The 15,498-nt window shown below is 47.8% G+C and overlaps 1 protein-coding gene across 2 annotated transcripts in view; it reads left to right on the top strand.

Moving 5' to 3' along the window:
- Positions 1–15,498, top strand: part of BCAM (basal cell adhesion molecule (Lutheran blood group)) — a 62,116-nt gene that overhangs the window by 32,309 nt on the left and 14,309 nt on the right. For both annotated transcript variants that reach the window (XM_081200371.1, XM_081200372.1), the window contains exons 2-10: positions 3,554–3,687; positions 3,796–4,012; positions 7,950–8,020; positions 9,560–9,656; positions 10,742–10,924; positions 11,941–12,065; positions 12,707–12,866; positions 13,368–13,483; positions 14,886–15,027. In XM_081200371.1, the coding sequence (XP_081056497.1) occupies positions 3,554–3,687; positions 3,796–4,012; positions 7,950–8,020; positions 9,560–9,656; positions 10,742–10,924; positions 11,941–12,065; positions 12,707–12,866; positions 13,368–13,483; positions 14,886–15,027 (1,245 nt within the window). The remainder of the gene's footprint in view (positions 1–3,553; positions 3,688–3,795; positions 4,013–7,949; positions 8,021–9,559; positions 9,657–10,741; positions 10,925–11,940; positions 12,066–12,706; positions 12,867–13,367; positions 13,484–14,885; positions 15,028–15,498) is intronic.

The raw sequence follows: 15,498 nt of genomic DNA on the forward strand, positions 1-15,498 counted from the left end.
TGTGGTGGCCAGCGAGTGGAGAATAAAAGGATTGTGTTTCCCACTTAAAGCCACACTGCCCTGGCCCTTATCTGCTTCTAGGACACAGCAGCAGAGAGAGAGAGAGAGAACGAGCCGTGGATATTTTTAGAACGGCTGAGGAAAGAGGAGCCATTCGGTGGTTCTGCTTTGCAGCTTAGAAACTTTCGAGGGCAAACTTCCCTTTGGAACCATCTCTCTCAACAGCGGTGGGGAAAACCAATGTTAGAAAACGTTTGTTGAGTACTGTGGGGATCTGATGGTTTTCAACAGTTGTGGAGACCCCCAGCACCGGCCTCCTGCCCCTCAGGGGGTGAATGTCAAGGACCTTAACTCTGCTGAACGCAGCATGTCTGCCTTTCCACATATTTGCAATTCCCAGAGTTGCTTGGGAAGAGAGGTGGATGGTTAAATTACCATGGGAAGCGTAGTTCTGAGAGGGGAATAGGGGGTCTCCTAACAACTTTCAGCGCTCCTAACAAACTACAGTTCCCAGGATTCTTGGGTGGAGGCTAGGGCCACATTCACGGCGTACGCTAAAATTTTATTTTATTTATTTATTACATTTATATGCCATCTTTATCTTCCAAGGATCTCAAGATTGTGTATGCGATTCTCCTCCCCATTTCGTTTAATCCTCACAACAACCCTCTTGTAAATCTCGCTCCCCATATCTCTGCAGCCACATGCGGGGTTTTTTTTTAAAGCATGGAAGCCCTCCAGAGAAGTTGCCAGTGTTTGTAGTGGAAATCTGTCCTGATGTACATACATGTACACAAGTTTGATAAATGTACAGTCGTTGGAAGCTGAACGCCTTGGCTCCCAAACAAATCGGCTCCCAAACGATGGAAACCCAGAAGTGAGTCTTCCGGTTTTCGAATGATTTTCGGAACCTGTGCAGCTTCCGCGACTTCTGCAGCCAATCGGAAGCCGCGCTTTGGTTTTTGAACAGTTCCGGGAGTCAAACGGACTCCTGGAACGCATTTTGTTCAAAAACCAAGGTACCACTGTACACATTTGCGCAAGTGTTTTTTCCCTCACTATAATTAAGGGCACTTTGTACACTTCGGTTGCTTTGAGAACTCTGCCGCAAAATTCAGAGAAGCGCAAGTTTTGAAAGAATAGTCATGTTTTGAGAAGTGCAGATTTGGGGAAATTTCTGATTAAGATCAACATTAAATTTCTCCTTTCAGAATGGTCCCCGGTGATGACAGGGGCAAGGAGAGAATCTGCTGAGGGCATTTATTTCAACCACACACACACACACACACACACACGAGAGAGATCTCACATGTTGTGAGAATCATAATTGTATACAGAACAAGTTTCACACCCTTCAAATCAAGGCATTTAGAGGCGAGAGAGATGAATCGCATTCCCTTCAGAGGCCGTTTTACTTCCCATTGGGAATGTTACCCATTGTGATAAAAGATGAGCTGCCAATTTCAGTGTTTCTCCTCCTCCTTCTGTTGCCATGGATGGGGCAGAGGAAAGGGCCGCTGTTTACAAAAAAACAATAACAGTCCAGTGAAGGGGGGATGACCTGTTTGTTGAAAAGATAGGCTGGCGAAAGCTGCTGCTGTCACATAATAGATAAGAGCAAGTGCTGTGAGCCAGGAAGTACACGGTTCAGATTTCATCTCTGCTCTGAATTTATTAGATAGCTTTGGGCAAATAACCAACCACACACCCCCTCCCCCTGCCTGGATTTTTTCCCCTCCTCAGCCTCAACCTTTGCAATATGAGAATAAATGCCTATCTTGCAGGATTTCACCGGCGAGGCCTGAGAGGAAGCACTTTGAAAAACACTTTGTGGGAGCTGCATAAATCCTAAAACACGCTGCTGTTATTTGTTATTTAAAATGATGGGCGAGGGCCGTAGCTCAGGCGCAGAGCACTGCCCCTTCTTGTCGAAGGCCCACGGTTCAATTCCTGGCATCTCCGGGTCGGGCCTTGCCTGAAGGCCTGGAGACCTGCTGCCGGTCTGTGTAGGCAGCACTGAGGTAGATGGAGCATTGGTCTGACTTGGTTTATTTACTTATTTATTGAATTTGCATTTTATTTATTTCTTAACATTCTTATATTACATCGGTAAACGTTGTCATATTACATTACAGGACTTACTGTAATATGATTTCCAACATGTATACATAAATTATATACAAATTTTATATACCTAGAAAGAAAATGAAACAAAAAAGAGAAAAAACAAAAACAGTTCCCCCGCCCAAATCATATACATACCAACACACTAGACTTCCTGTCTTTCCCGTTTTATATTCCTTTTTTTCAAATGATTGTACTCTTATTATTGTATATTTCTTTACATATTATCTAATACATTCCTATATCAATATGTGTTCTTAGTCCTATTTCTCAACTCAGTCTCACTCCAGCGTCAATCAAATGCTAGCATAGATAGCGAACTTTTACTGTATTTTTGAACATATGTTTTATATCTATCCCACTTTTCCGTAATTTTTTGTTTTGAATTGCCTCTCAGGGTATTTGTTAACTGCGCCATTTCAGGAAATTCTTGTAGCTTGTAATGCCAGTCCGTTATTGTCGGGGCTTCTTGTTCCTTCTACCCCTTTGCCACCAAAGTCTGAGCTGCGGCCGTTGCATATAAGAATAAAGGCCTCCAAAGCTCTGACTTGGTTTAAGGCGGCTTCCCATGGATTTAAACCACAGGGTGAACTTTGAACATAAGGGGAACCTGTTGGGTCAAGCCTGCGGCCTGTCTAGTCCAGCATGCTGTTCTCACAGAGGCCGCCAGAAACAGAAACAGGCAAGAAGAAGAGCATTGTTCCCCCATGCAGTTTCCAGAAATTAGTATTCAGACCGCAGAGGCAGAGCATAGCCATCATGGGAAGAATAATAGAATTCTAGAGTTGGAAGGGACCCCGAGGGTCATCTATCCCAACCCCCTGCAATGCAGGGATATGCAGCTGTCCCGTATGGGGATCGAACCCGCAACCTTGGCATCATCAGCACCACGCTCTAACCAACTGAGCTATCAACAGCCTTATCCTCCGTTAAGTTGTCCAATCCTCTTTTAAGACCGTTATGTGGCCACAATAAAAGTACGTGTTTATGACTGCGATGTCTGAAAACGTGCTGTAATTAATTTTGGCGGTTAACGTTTTGGGGAAATTGAGTCTGTAACGAACGTGCCCCGTGAAAAAAATGGTGGGCAGCACTTTGTAAGGATTACAGTGAAGGAGCTCTTGACAGCGACACAGCCGTTAAGATAGAGGTCAGCAACTGGCGGCCCCCAAGCTGAATCCGGCCCCCTTGAAGGAAGCCCAAAAGTTGCCAGCTTGGAGGCAAAAATATGGGATATGGAAGAACCATTGATGGTGGATATGGGGCTTGCTTGGGTAGGTCCTTAGGCAGGTGAGCCTTGGGCCTATCCGTTTTGAGGAAACCTCTGACAAAATCTACTACTGAGCATGGCCTTAGGTTGTTTTCTGGTCAGTCCTGATCGCCATTCATTCATTCATTCATTCATTCATTCTTTTTCTCCTCTCCTCAGCCCCAGAATGCCACGCAGAAGTGCAAGTGTCCGTCCCAGCTTTGTTGGAGGTCCAGCTAGGCCACAAAGTGTCCATCTCCTGTACACACACCACGGAAGGTCACGATGGCTTGCCCCTGGTGGAGTGGTTCATCGTAAGTATGTGGGTCTTGGGAAGGCGGATAATGGCGGCTGGGGGTGTGGTGCTTTTAGACGCCCTTAGTAACCAGCCCTTTTGTCCTTGTCCGTGAAACCCTCTGCAGACGGACAAGAATGGGGAGCAGCGGCGTGTGGCCTACAGCGATCAGGGTCGGCAGGGGGTGGACAGAGGCACCGAGTACACGGACCGCGCCTCCATGGAAGCCGGCCACAGTTTGGTCATCAAAGCGGCCGAGGTGATTGACGAGAGAGCCTTCTCCTGCCAGGTGACGGCGGGCGCCGCAGGGAGCGGAATGGGAGTGACGCAACTCAAGGTGTACGGTGAGGCTCCTGCCATTGCTTCTCTCGCCATTTGGACCATGAGGCGCTCCTGCCGCCATCTTGTCTCCTTGTCCTTCCCTTGTAAAGCCCTCTTTACGGCTTGCCCTTGTTTTCGCTGCCTGCCCGCAGCTTTCCTGGCTCCACCCTTGCTCCCCTTGCACCTGAAAGTCTCATTTGGGCCGGCCCTACCGTTGGGGCAGTGCGAAACGGCTGCCTCAGGGTGCTGGTTTTGGCTGTCAAAGAAGGCTAGCAAACGACCAGCTACCTAAATTATTGCTAGTAGATTGGCAAGGAGGAGGAGAGGTGCTTATAGGATTTTCTGCCTGCGGGACCAAAATTATTTGGCTACCCTCAGGCTTTGTGCAGGAGAATTGCAGGCGGGTGGAGATTTATTGCTCTGCCTCAGGTGGCAAAATGTCTTGGACTGGCCCTGCAGATTCCACCTTCAGATCCCAACCTTGCCTTCAAACACACTGTTTTTTGGTTAACCCTTGGGCCTCCACATGAACTGGCGCAAAGCTTAAATAAGTCCCTGCGGCTGGGATTTAGATCCTTGGAGCCAGAGACCTCTTTCCCCTCCCTTAAGTTAGCCGTATAAGCACCTTGTGAATCAATAAAAATGAATCTTGCTCTTCTTGGCTTGGCTAGCCCTTAAAAGCACCGTGTGAACCAATCGATAGAAGAAAAACAATCCCTGCTGCGCAACCCTTCTTGGCCAAATGCGGGTTTTTTTCCTGTTCCGGGTGTCTCGGCCCTTTTATGTCATCTCCGTATTCCCTTTGCCAAGCTCTGAAAGGCTCCTAAAGAGGAAGTTCTAGGCCCTGAGATGGCCCAGTATATTTCCGGTACCTGAAGCAGAACATCCCTAATGCTCTGGTTATCTCCCGCTTGGACTACTGCAATGCACTCTACGTGGGACTACCTTTGAAAGTGACTCGGAAACTACAACTAATCCAGAATGCAGCAGCTAGACTGGTGACTGGGAGCAGCCGCCGAGACCATATAACACCGGTCTTGAAAGACCTGCATTGGCTCCCAGTACGTTTCCGAGCACAATTCAAAGTGTTGGTGCTGACCTTTAAAGCCCTAAACGGCCTGGGTCCAGTATACCTGAAGGAGCGTCTCCACCCCCATCGTTCTGCCCGGACGCTGAGGTCCAGCGCCGAGGTCCTTCTGGCGGTTCCCTCATTGCGAGAAGCAAAGCTACAGGGAACCAGGCAGAGGGCCTTCTCGGTAGTGGCGCCCGCCCTGTGGAACGCCCTCCTGTCAGATGTCAAAGCGATAAACAACTACCTGACATTCAGAAGACATCTTAAGGCAGCCCTGTTCAGGGAAGTTTTTAACGTGTGATATTTTACTGTATTTTTGGTTTTTATGGAAGCCGCCCAGAGTGGCTGGGGAGGCCCAGCCAGATGGGCGGGGTATAAATAGTAAATTATTATTATTATTATTATTATTATTATTATTATTATTATTATTATTATTATTATTGTGGTAAAATATTTCATGCTATTATTATGATTGGCAGCTTAATGGTGCCCTCAGAGCTGCAGCCTGAGGTGTCACTTCCTTGCCTTGCGTAATGATAAGGCCGGTCCTCTCTAGGCGTCGTCCTCCACATTAACCTGTGGATAAATTAGAACTAAGCCGGTGTTTTGTGGAGACAGGACACACAGTGTTAAGATATTGTGAAACGCCTGCCTTGCATCAGTTCAACCTGTGTCAACCTGTTTCCTTATCTCCTTAGAAGGCCCCTGTTTTTGTGTGTTCCTTTTCATTTCATTTCACTTTTAATTTGTATACCGCCTTCCTATATTACTATACTCAAGGCAGTTTACAAGCTGAAGAAACAGCACCTTATAACAATCTGATCCAGGACAAATAAGGCGCAATAGAAACATAACTTTAAAATAAACAACTTACGTCAAATAACCCGTTAGAATATAATAGTATGTAATGAAATTAAATTATAGGCAAACGACAATCAAATAGCAATTCACTCTTAACAATTACAATTACAGTGGTACCTCTGGTTACGTACTTAATTCATTCCGGAGGTCTGTTCTTAACCTGAAACTGTTCTTAACCTGAAGCACCACTTTAGCTAATGGGGCCTCCTGCTGCTGCCGTGCCGCCGGAGCACGATTTCTGTTCTCATCCTGGAGCAAAGTTCTTAACCTGAGGTACTATTTCTGGGTTAGTGGAGTCTGTAACCTGGAGTATATGTAACCTGAAGCGTATTTAACCCAAGGTACTACTGTACAATAAAAAATTACTATAATCAGTGAAAATGACAGCGAGTCACAACGCAAAAAATACCACAATACGTTCAGAACTACGAGGAAGGATCAAATCGAGAAACCAAGACACACAACTTGAGCCTGGTTTTGTGGCAGCCCTGCCTTGCTTAACGCTGGTCCTGCTTGAGAAAGATATAATATAATTTCTTAGAGATGAAATAGCATCGTAGAATTGTGGGGCTGGGAGGGACCCCTAGGGTCATATTGTCCAACCCCCTTGCAGTGCAGGAGCCTCGACTATCAGAACACCGATGGAACATATTGTAGCATTGCAGGGAGATCACTCAACCTTCCCACTCTGAACTGGCGAGGAATACCCTGTGCCTCCATCTCTTTGCTATCCCGGTTGATCTCCCCCCATCTAGGACTATCTAGGACTTCACATAACTCCCTGCAACCTAGTCCTCCTGGACCAGCCTCTTTCCCTCCAGCCCCCAGCTGCTTCTTCGCCCGATGATGCGTAATTCCTTCCCTTACGAAATCGTTTCCCTGCCTGCAGCAAAACACCTGGAGACGCCACCTCCGCTCTTTCTTCCAGAGGTGGCTTGCATCTCTCATTCTGTCTGTACTTTCCCCTCCAGCAACCTAATGCTGATGGGTCGTGTATGCTCCGAGCTTCCATGGTCTTCCAGGTTCAGATCAGCCTTCCTGAATTTGGGACATCAAAAGGCTGCTTGCAACAACATCCCAGTGGCCCTGTCATGCACCTGCAAACACAAATGGGACAAGAGGAGCAGCTGTGTTTGTCTACACACCTTCCATGCTGATAAACAGAGACGCCTGATCATTTCCCCCTCTCTGATTAAGAGGAAGCAGTGGGGTTTGTTGTCCCGGAATCTAGCTCAGCGCTGGTTTGTTTTGGGGTTCAGCCCCCCGCAACCTTGCTTATTGAATAAGATAACTTCTATTGTGTTTGTCCTTGAACCGCAGCAGCACCAAGCGAGATAACAAAATTTAAACCAGATAACAGAAACTCACACAAAAAATTCAATACTCTCTATTTATAACCAGTAATTCATAAAGTTAATAATTAGGATTAGCAAAATGAAAACATTCACACTGAAGCATGAAACATATTAAAACATATTCTTTAAAAAAACAGCCATTTGTGTAGTACAAAGCTGATATCAAAGTATGTCGTTTGTGTTTTCAGATCTCCATGGTGCCTCCATACTTATTCCTATATAAATAGCAGCCTTTATGGCAAAATAAGCAACTCTCCATACCACATACTGATTAGTGACTTGTAGCAGGAAACCCAGCTTCCTTTTCGCACCACAAATTTTGGGAAACCTGTTTACTGATGTGGGGGCCCCTGCATTTTGTGGGTGAGATCACTCTGAATTTTGTTCCGAGGCAAGAGCTCCTCGCTTGTTTTCTCAATTTCAATCTCTTCATTTCCCCTTGTATCTGGGGAATGAAGATGGGAGGAGGCGGGACTTCCTAGTTTCCTAATTTCCGTGGTTTGGGTGCCACTGGTGAAAAGGCCCCGCCTTGCATAGTCACCCACTCAGGACCCATCCTCAAAGGAAAAGCTTAATAAACAGGGATGTACATGCAGAACATGGCAAGTCTTGTAAGTGAGCAGAGTAGTCAATGGCCCTACTATGTCTGACCTCTACTGTCTCCTCAAACAGGCGCACCAGAAGCCCCGGAGGTCATACCTAACAGCAGGACCCTCTCTGTGACTGAGGAGGATGCCTCAGAGGTGAGATGCTGCTATCCTTTTCTTAAAGACAAAAACAAAACCTTGGAAGTGCCTGAAAGCCTTATTTCCTGACCTCAGGGCTTGGAACAGGTGCACTGACTATGGTGCCTTCACACCAAAGGGAGAGCACTCTGTACATGCTCAGAGGAATTCACCCTTCTCCAGCCCCTTTCCTGGTGCTGAAGTGAAATGGCTCAAAGAGATAGATGAGGATGAGCTGGAAACAGCTTTGAGTGTGTTTCCTGCTCCGTAATTATTATTGTGAGGGAGGTTTTTAAGACTTTCCTTGGGTGTGTGGATCTAGCTTCCCTTCAAGTTGGAAGACCCCACAGTTCCATGGGAATTAAATATGGCATCAGTCTCAGATTTCAGCTACTTCTCCGTTTTGAGTTCCATTTTTAAAAAGAAAGAAAGCATCTTTCTAGCTCTCGGGCTTCAAACTGTGTGGGCTGTGCCTGGTGAATCTCAGGGGAGGCCACTGAATAAGATTTCCAGTTGTCCGGAGTCAGGCTTCTCTGCCCTATATAGCTTTGTCTCTCCTCATAATCAGCAGAAAGAATAAATCATGCAAAACACTCACTGCGCTCGGCAGGAGATGGTCCTCCAGCCAACTGCCATCTCCTCAGGAGGTCCCCTCCAAGTGACGTAAAAATTGGGCCTTCAGCCTTGCCAATATTATCTTATTGGTTCCTATTGAATGCCTTACTTTTTCAACAAGACTTTTAAAATAGAGATTATTTTAACCCATTCTGTATCCGTGCTGCAGCTAAAACGTTTAATATACCGTATTTTTTGCTCTATAGGACGCACTGGACCACAAGACACACCTAGTTTTTAGAGGGGGAAATCTTGGCTTCTGCCATAGCCGCGCAACCTCTCCAGCCAGGAGCTAAACCTCTCCAGCGCAGCTAAAGAAACATGGCTAAAGAAGCCAAGGCAGCGTGCGCGATCCATCCCGCTTGCTGCCTTGGCTTCCTCTTTAGCCTTGCGCAGCCTCTTCCGGCTGGCAATTCCCCCACCTCCCGCAAAAGCCCACAGGAGCCGCGCACCCTTTAAGGAGCGTGCGGCTCCTGCGGGCTTTTCTACGAGGAGGGAGAAGGGACTGACTGGCCGCGTCAGTCCCTTCTCCCTCCTGGGGAAAAGCCCGCAAGAGCCGCGTGGAGCTTGTGTGCTTTTCCTTCCTGCCTCCCCCCTGCATTCGCTCCATAAAACAGACACACATTTCCCCTCACTTTTTAGAATGGAAAAAGTGTGTCATATGGAGCGAAAAATACGGTATATATTTTTTAATTGTAAATGGCTTCGGAGTGTTTTATGCTGGGAAGCGATTAACAGGAAGTTAGGAAAGGTTGCAGAAACCAGCGCAATTTAGCGTTTCCTCTTTTTTTTTTTTGTAGAGCCCCGCTGGCAAGGTGGGAGGTTCTGACTGTAAATAAGACTAACTAACATCCCAGGTGGGAGAACTCTCCTAAGGGCAGTGAGGGAGAGTGGTCATAGCAGGGCCTTACCAGTGATTCACCGGCTTTCCTTCCTCCCCAGATTGCGACCTGCACCAGCAAAAATGCCAACCCGGTGCCAACCATCAGCTGGTATAAAGATGGCCGCTCTCTGAATGCCTCCACAGAACGCAATAAGGGTAAGGAAGCTGTTTTCCTGCTGTTGTCTTTCCTTCGAGGACATGAGCTGTCTGAGAAAACATAACTCTAAGTACATCTCCGACTGCCATTTTCAGTCTTACGTGCCTGACTGCCACTGAGCATCTTACGCCATCCTGAAGCTAATTTGGAATAAATGTATAGACAAACAGTTGCTCTCTCTCATCCTTTCCTCAGGTTGCAAGAGTGCTGTCTGTTGTTTAAATTTATTTCCCCCCTCAAAATAGGCCTGCATCACTCAAAATAGGCCTCTATTCCTGCAGAACCTTAAAACCACCCATTAAAACAAAACCACCACACAGCTGAAAACCATATAGCTGCTAAATCCTTAAACTGCACGAAAGTTGCCATTTTATATACCGTGGTACCTCGGGTTTTTTAGGGACGTGGGTGGCACTGTGGGTTAAACCGCAGAGCCTAGGACTTGCCGATCAGAAGGTCAGTGATTCGAATCCTCGTGATGGGGTGAGCTCCCGTTGCTCAGTCCCTGCTCCTGCCAACCTAGCAGTTCGAAAGCACGTCAAAGTGCAAGTAGATAAATAGGTACCACTCCGGCAGGAAGGTAAACGGCATTTCCGTGCGCTGCTCTGGTTTGCCAGAAGCGGCTTAGTCATGCTGGCCACATGACCCGGAAGCTGTACGCTGTCTCCCTCGGCCAATAAAGCGAGATGAGTGCTGCAACCCCAGAGTCGGCCACGACTGGACCTAATGGTCAGGGGTCCCTTTACCTTTACTTTACCTTGGTTTTTGAATATCTCCGTTGACAAACATTTCGGTTTTTGAGCACGCCTCAGAAGTCGAACATGCCACGTGGCTTCCCCTGAGTGCAAGATTCTGAGGCCTAGCTGCTGGCTATTGAGTTTTCGGTTTTCAGAACTCGAACGGTCTTCCGGAACGGATTACGTTCAAAAACCGAGGTACCACCATATTTCTTTCAAATCACCGAAATGATGCGTTGGAAAACATCCTTGTGCTGCCCCGTTTCCAGAGTTCTCGCCTTCCCATGTGCCCCTCGGCCGACTGGCCTCACTCTCTGCATCACCTGTATACCTGTGCTCCTCCCCAGAGCTGTATGTCGTGTCACGGACAGTGAAAGAGGCGTCAGGGCTGCTCTCCGTCTCCAGCACACTGTACCTGCGGGTGAACAAATCTGACAAGGACTCCAACTTCCTCTGCCACGTCAGCTACGCAATGCCGCACGGAAAAGTCGGCACCGCAGAGTCGGACCCCTTCCAGCTCACGTTGCACTGTAAGTTACGTGGAAATGTTGGGAGCGTCTGTGGAGCATTCATCCTGTATGGTTTCATGTGTGGTGGCCTTCAGTAAGCATTTCCCGTGTGACTGTGTCAATGTTATCATTAGTGTTTTATTAATTCTCTTCCAAACCACCGTTCTGAGGCCATTTACACATGTTTGTGTCCCTGCCCAAGTTTTAAGATCTCCTTTGGAGGCCTGCCTTTGATCCTCAGCGAAGGCCCAGTGGTTGGGTACAGGGCCTTTTTGGTGGTGGCCCGCAGACTGCAAAATGCCCTCCAGCAGCTTTCCTCTTTGACCTGCTTTTAGAGGTACAGCCAGAAGGGGTCGGTGCCACCTGAGGGACAGCTCATTTGGGAGAACATGGGACTCTTAAGCTCAGGGTTATGGGTTCGAGCCCCACGTTGGGTGAAAGATGCTGGAGGGTGGGCTAGAGACGACTCTTGTGGTCCCTTCTAATTCTGTGCTTCCACGAAGACACCTGCTTTTTGGTTTTGCTTCTAAAATTATATTTGTTGCAAGCTGCTCCGAGGTTCCTAGTCAGGTAGAAGGTGCAGGATTACAAATATCGTTCAGAATAAATCTGTTCCGGCAGGCTTTTAATTTGCTTTAATCCTGGCTGAGGGCTTTGATGTATGACCTTAATGCTCCTGCTTCTAGGATCTTGCCGCGCATTGGTTCTAATTTTATTGTATCGTGGTCAGGCGTAGCTAGGTACTTAAAGGAATTGGTGCACGGTCCCATGGCTCAAATTCTCTCAGCCTAGCCAGCCTCACAGGGTCGTTATGGGAATTAAAGGAGGAGGAGAACCATAGAAACTACCTTGATCTCCTTGGAGAAAAAGGTGGGGTTATAAATGCAAGAAATAAGCAAATAAATACTGTGCAGCAAGCTTACAAGATCTTTGGAATGTGCAGGAGAAACTCAGAGATCTACGATTAATAGTAGTAGTAATAATAATAATACAGAAATAAATAGTCATGTGGTTTCAGTGTGACCCTCTTTCCTCAGACTTCACAGAAAACGTGCAGTTTTCTGTAGATTCCCCAGAGGTCATCAAGGAAGGGGATGATATCGAGTTGCAATGCCAGGCAGACGGCTACCCCCCAGCGGAGTATGTCTTTTACAAAATACAGGTACCGTTGACCATGACTTTTTATCCATGCCCAACCTGTTCCTTCCTGGGGGGAGACAGTGGGGGAGGGGTTTGAGACGATCTGCGTGTTTTGGTTTTATTTGCTGATATGAGTTGGAAATGAGGGGCGCGGGTGGCGCTGTGGGTTAAACCACAGAGCCTAGGACTTGCCAATCAGAAGGTCGGCGGTTCGAATCCCTGTGACGGGGTGAGCTCCCCTTGCTCGGTCCCTGCTCCTGCTCACCTAGCAGTCTGAAAGCATGTCAAAGTGCAAGTAGATAAATAGGTACCGCTCTGGCGAGAAGGTAAACGGCGTTTCCGTGCGCTGCTCTGGTTTGCCAGAAGCGGCTTAGTCATGCTGGCCACATGAGCTGTACGCCGGCTTCCTCAGCCAATAAAGCGAGATGAGCGCCGCAACTCCAGAGTCGGCCACAACTGGACCTAATGGTCAGGGGTCCCTTTACCTTTACCTTTATGAGTTGGAAAACAAGGACATCCTTTCTGACAGCAGTGGGCATGAAGTCACTTCTCCAGGCCTCAGGCTGGGTGGTGGTTGCCATTGCTGTTCGCTCCAGACAAAACAGGCCTCCTGACCTTTTTTGGGGGGGGGACCTCCCCTTTTTGCCTCCCTTGCAAATCCAGAGTGAAGACACACAGGTAGACCTGGGGTCCCGCGCCAATGGAATCCTGCGCCTTCCGCATGTGACCAAGGCAGACGGTGGGACATACCGGTGTCAGGTGCTGGACTTTGACAGCCCCAGTACCGTAGAGCTGGAGAAGGAGGTGACCATCTATGTCAACTGTGAGTGCCCTGTGGACTGTTGGGGGAGGGGCAACAGGGCATCATGCTGGGAGACAGGTTGGCGGGGGACGACGGCAGTGAAACCTGTTGGCAAAGTCACTTCAATAGCACAGAGTCCAGAGAGAAAAGTAATCCGGACAACACCTTAGAGAAGAAGCAAAAATGGTTTAGGATTTGAGGAGAATGTACATAGCAGGGAGATGCACAACCAAACATACAGAGGAGAAACTTCCTCCAAACTACACAGCCAACCAGAGCACTCACTGCTTCACGGAAGATCTTGCCAATCTGTCTGGTTGCCAAGCAACACCTCCACATACACACACACCCTTCTTGGGTAGTTGACTATCACTGAGAACAGAATTAACCCCTTAAGTTACAAATTGAATGATCCCTGCTGTTGCACTTCCATCAAAACCCTGAGTATTGTCAGCCTCTCACTCTTTGTCTCTCTCTCTCTCTCTCTCTCTCTCCCGCCCCTTCCCCCTGTTCCCACTTTAGATCTGGACCCCCTGGTTCTGAACCCAAACAAGACGGTGATGGCAAGATTGGGCGAAAACATTGAGCTGACATGCTCTGGTACTGGCTCCCAGATGCCCACCTTGCTATGGAAGAAGGTGGGTGGAGGTGCCACACGCTTACGAAATAACGCAGGAGCAGTGGCGTAGTGTGGGGGTGCAGGGGGGCCGGCCGCACCGGGCGCAACATCTGGGGGTTAGGGTTAGGGTGCGCAAATCCACAGGTTAGGGGGCGCAAATCCACAGGTTAGGGGGCGCAAATTACTTGCCTTGTCCCGGGTGCTGACAACCCACGCTATGCCACTGCGCAGGAGCTACGATCTAGCTCAGCATCGCTATTTGTTGTGATTCAGCACTAAACATCAGATTTTCCTGGGGGAAAGTGGGGGAACAAACAGAAGTTTGACTGATGTCCTTGCTCTCTTGCAAAGCACAAACTCCGCAGGTGCCCTGGGCGGGTTGTGATGGTTTCCACACTTCTCTCCCTATTATCTTCATTCCTCTAGCAGCTTAACTCAGACCTTATCTCGTCTGTCTTTAAATTTGCAACTTGCAAGGCTGAAACGTCGAAAGGCGCAGCTAGCAGAACAAAGCCTAAAGCTGCACACTCAAAGGAATCCTGCGGTTCTCTTGCCCAGCTTCCCATTGTTGCAAATGGAGCCTGTGCAAGAGAATCACCCTGTTGGGTTGCAGACTGTCCTGCTGGTCATAAGGGTGGAAATGGTAGGCAGTCAGAAGTGATGAATCTCCAAATACCAGAGTCTTTTCAGGTTGTCAGACCTGTTGCGACAACACTGAGGGATAGAAACTTGCATTTTAAGCGTAAGAATGGAGATGCTTGGAAAATGCATCTGGCGGTGGGTGGTGAGTCTAGGAGCAATCTCTCCCCCTGGTTTGTTTTTAATTGTACTTCGCCTTGTAGTTATTTATTTCATAAAATTTATATACCGCCTGATTGTGGAAAAAGCCTCAAAGCGGTTTACCAAAAAAAAAGCTAAAGCAATAACATTATCACTAAAAGATTTGCAACCGCAATTTAAAACATACAGAAAGTTTAAACCGCAGTAGAGTAGAATGAAACAAATCAAAACTCCTACAAACTTTCTGGGTAGGCTTGTCTAATATGAATGTCTTCCGAAAATCCTGCCCATTCTCAAAGGCTCGAGGCAGGTGACCCCACTTTCAGAAGTAATGATGATGGTTTAAGGTCATTGACGTCTGACCTTTTTCCCAAGTTGGGGTTCAAGGTATGGCTTACAGCGTTTAAAAAGGACGAGGCAACAAACTAGCTAAAAACAAATGCATCAGAAGACATTGAGGACCAGCAGTTCAGATCCACTTTGCCTGGACAGTAGCTGAGTGAGCAGATCCCGTCTTCTGCTCTGAGTCGGAAGGTCTCAGGCTGCCAGATGACAAAGAGGGAGCTGGGCTATCCTCTCTTGGGAGGGAATTGCACCATTCAGATGCAGTCTCTTGTTTTTCCTCCCCCATCCCCCTGCAGGGAAAGACTAAGGTGGGAGACGGCGAGACGTTGCCCCTGAGTTCACTCAGCTACCACATGGCCGGTGGGTACACCTGCGAAGCCTCTGTGCCCAGCATACCTGGGCTGCAGCGGACCCAGACGGTGGAAGTCGTGGTGGAAGGTAGGCTGGTTGGGGGGCGGCGGAAGCTAAGAAAAGAATTGCCCTGCAGAATCAGGCTGATGGCCCATAATACTCCAGCATCCTTTTCTCACAGTGGAGACAACCTGAAGCCCAAGGGAAGCCTCGGAACAGGACATTTTATTTATCTGTCGTGATACATTCCTCCAAGGTGTTGTTGTTGTTATGATTAATTAAATAAATTTGTAAACCGACCTTCATCCATAGGGCTCAGGGCAGTTCACAACATAAAAATACAAGACAAAAGCACAAAATACAGAATAAAAACAACAAAAGACGCTCCCCCCCCCACACCAATAACCTCCACCCCCTCTCACAAACACGTTTAAAAGGGCGTCAGACGTTAATTAGTCAAAGGCCTGGTTGGAGAGGGACATTTTTGCCTGGTGCCTAAAGGTGTATAATGAAGGAGCCAGGCGGGCCTCCCTAGCGAGTGCATGACACAAACAGGGA

The sequence above is a fragment of the Podarcis bocagei genome, assembly GCF_964188305.1.
Source record: "Podarcis bocagei genome assembly, chromosome: 7".
Taxonomy (NCBI): Eukaryota; Metazoa; Chordata; class Lepidosauria; order Squamata; family Lacertidae; genus Podarcis; species Podarcis bocagei.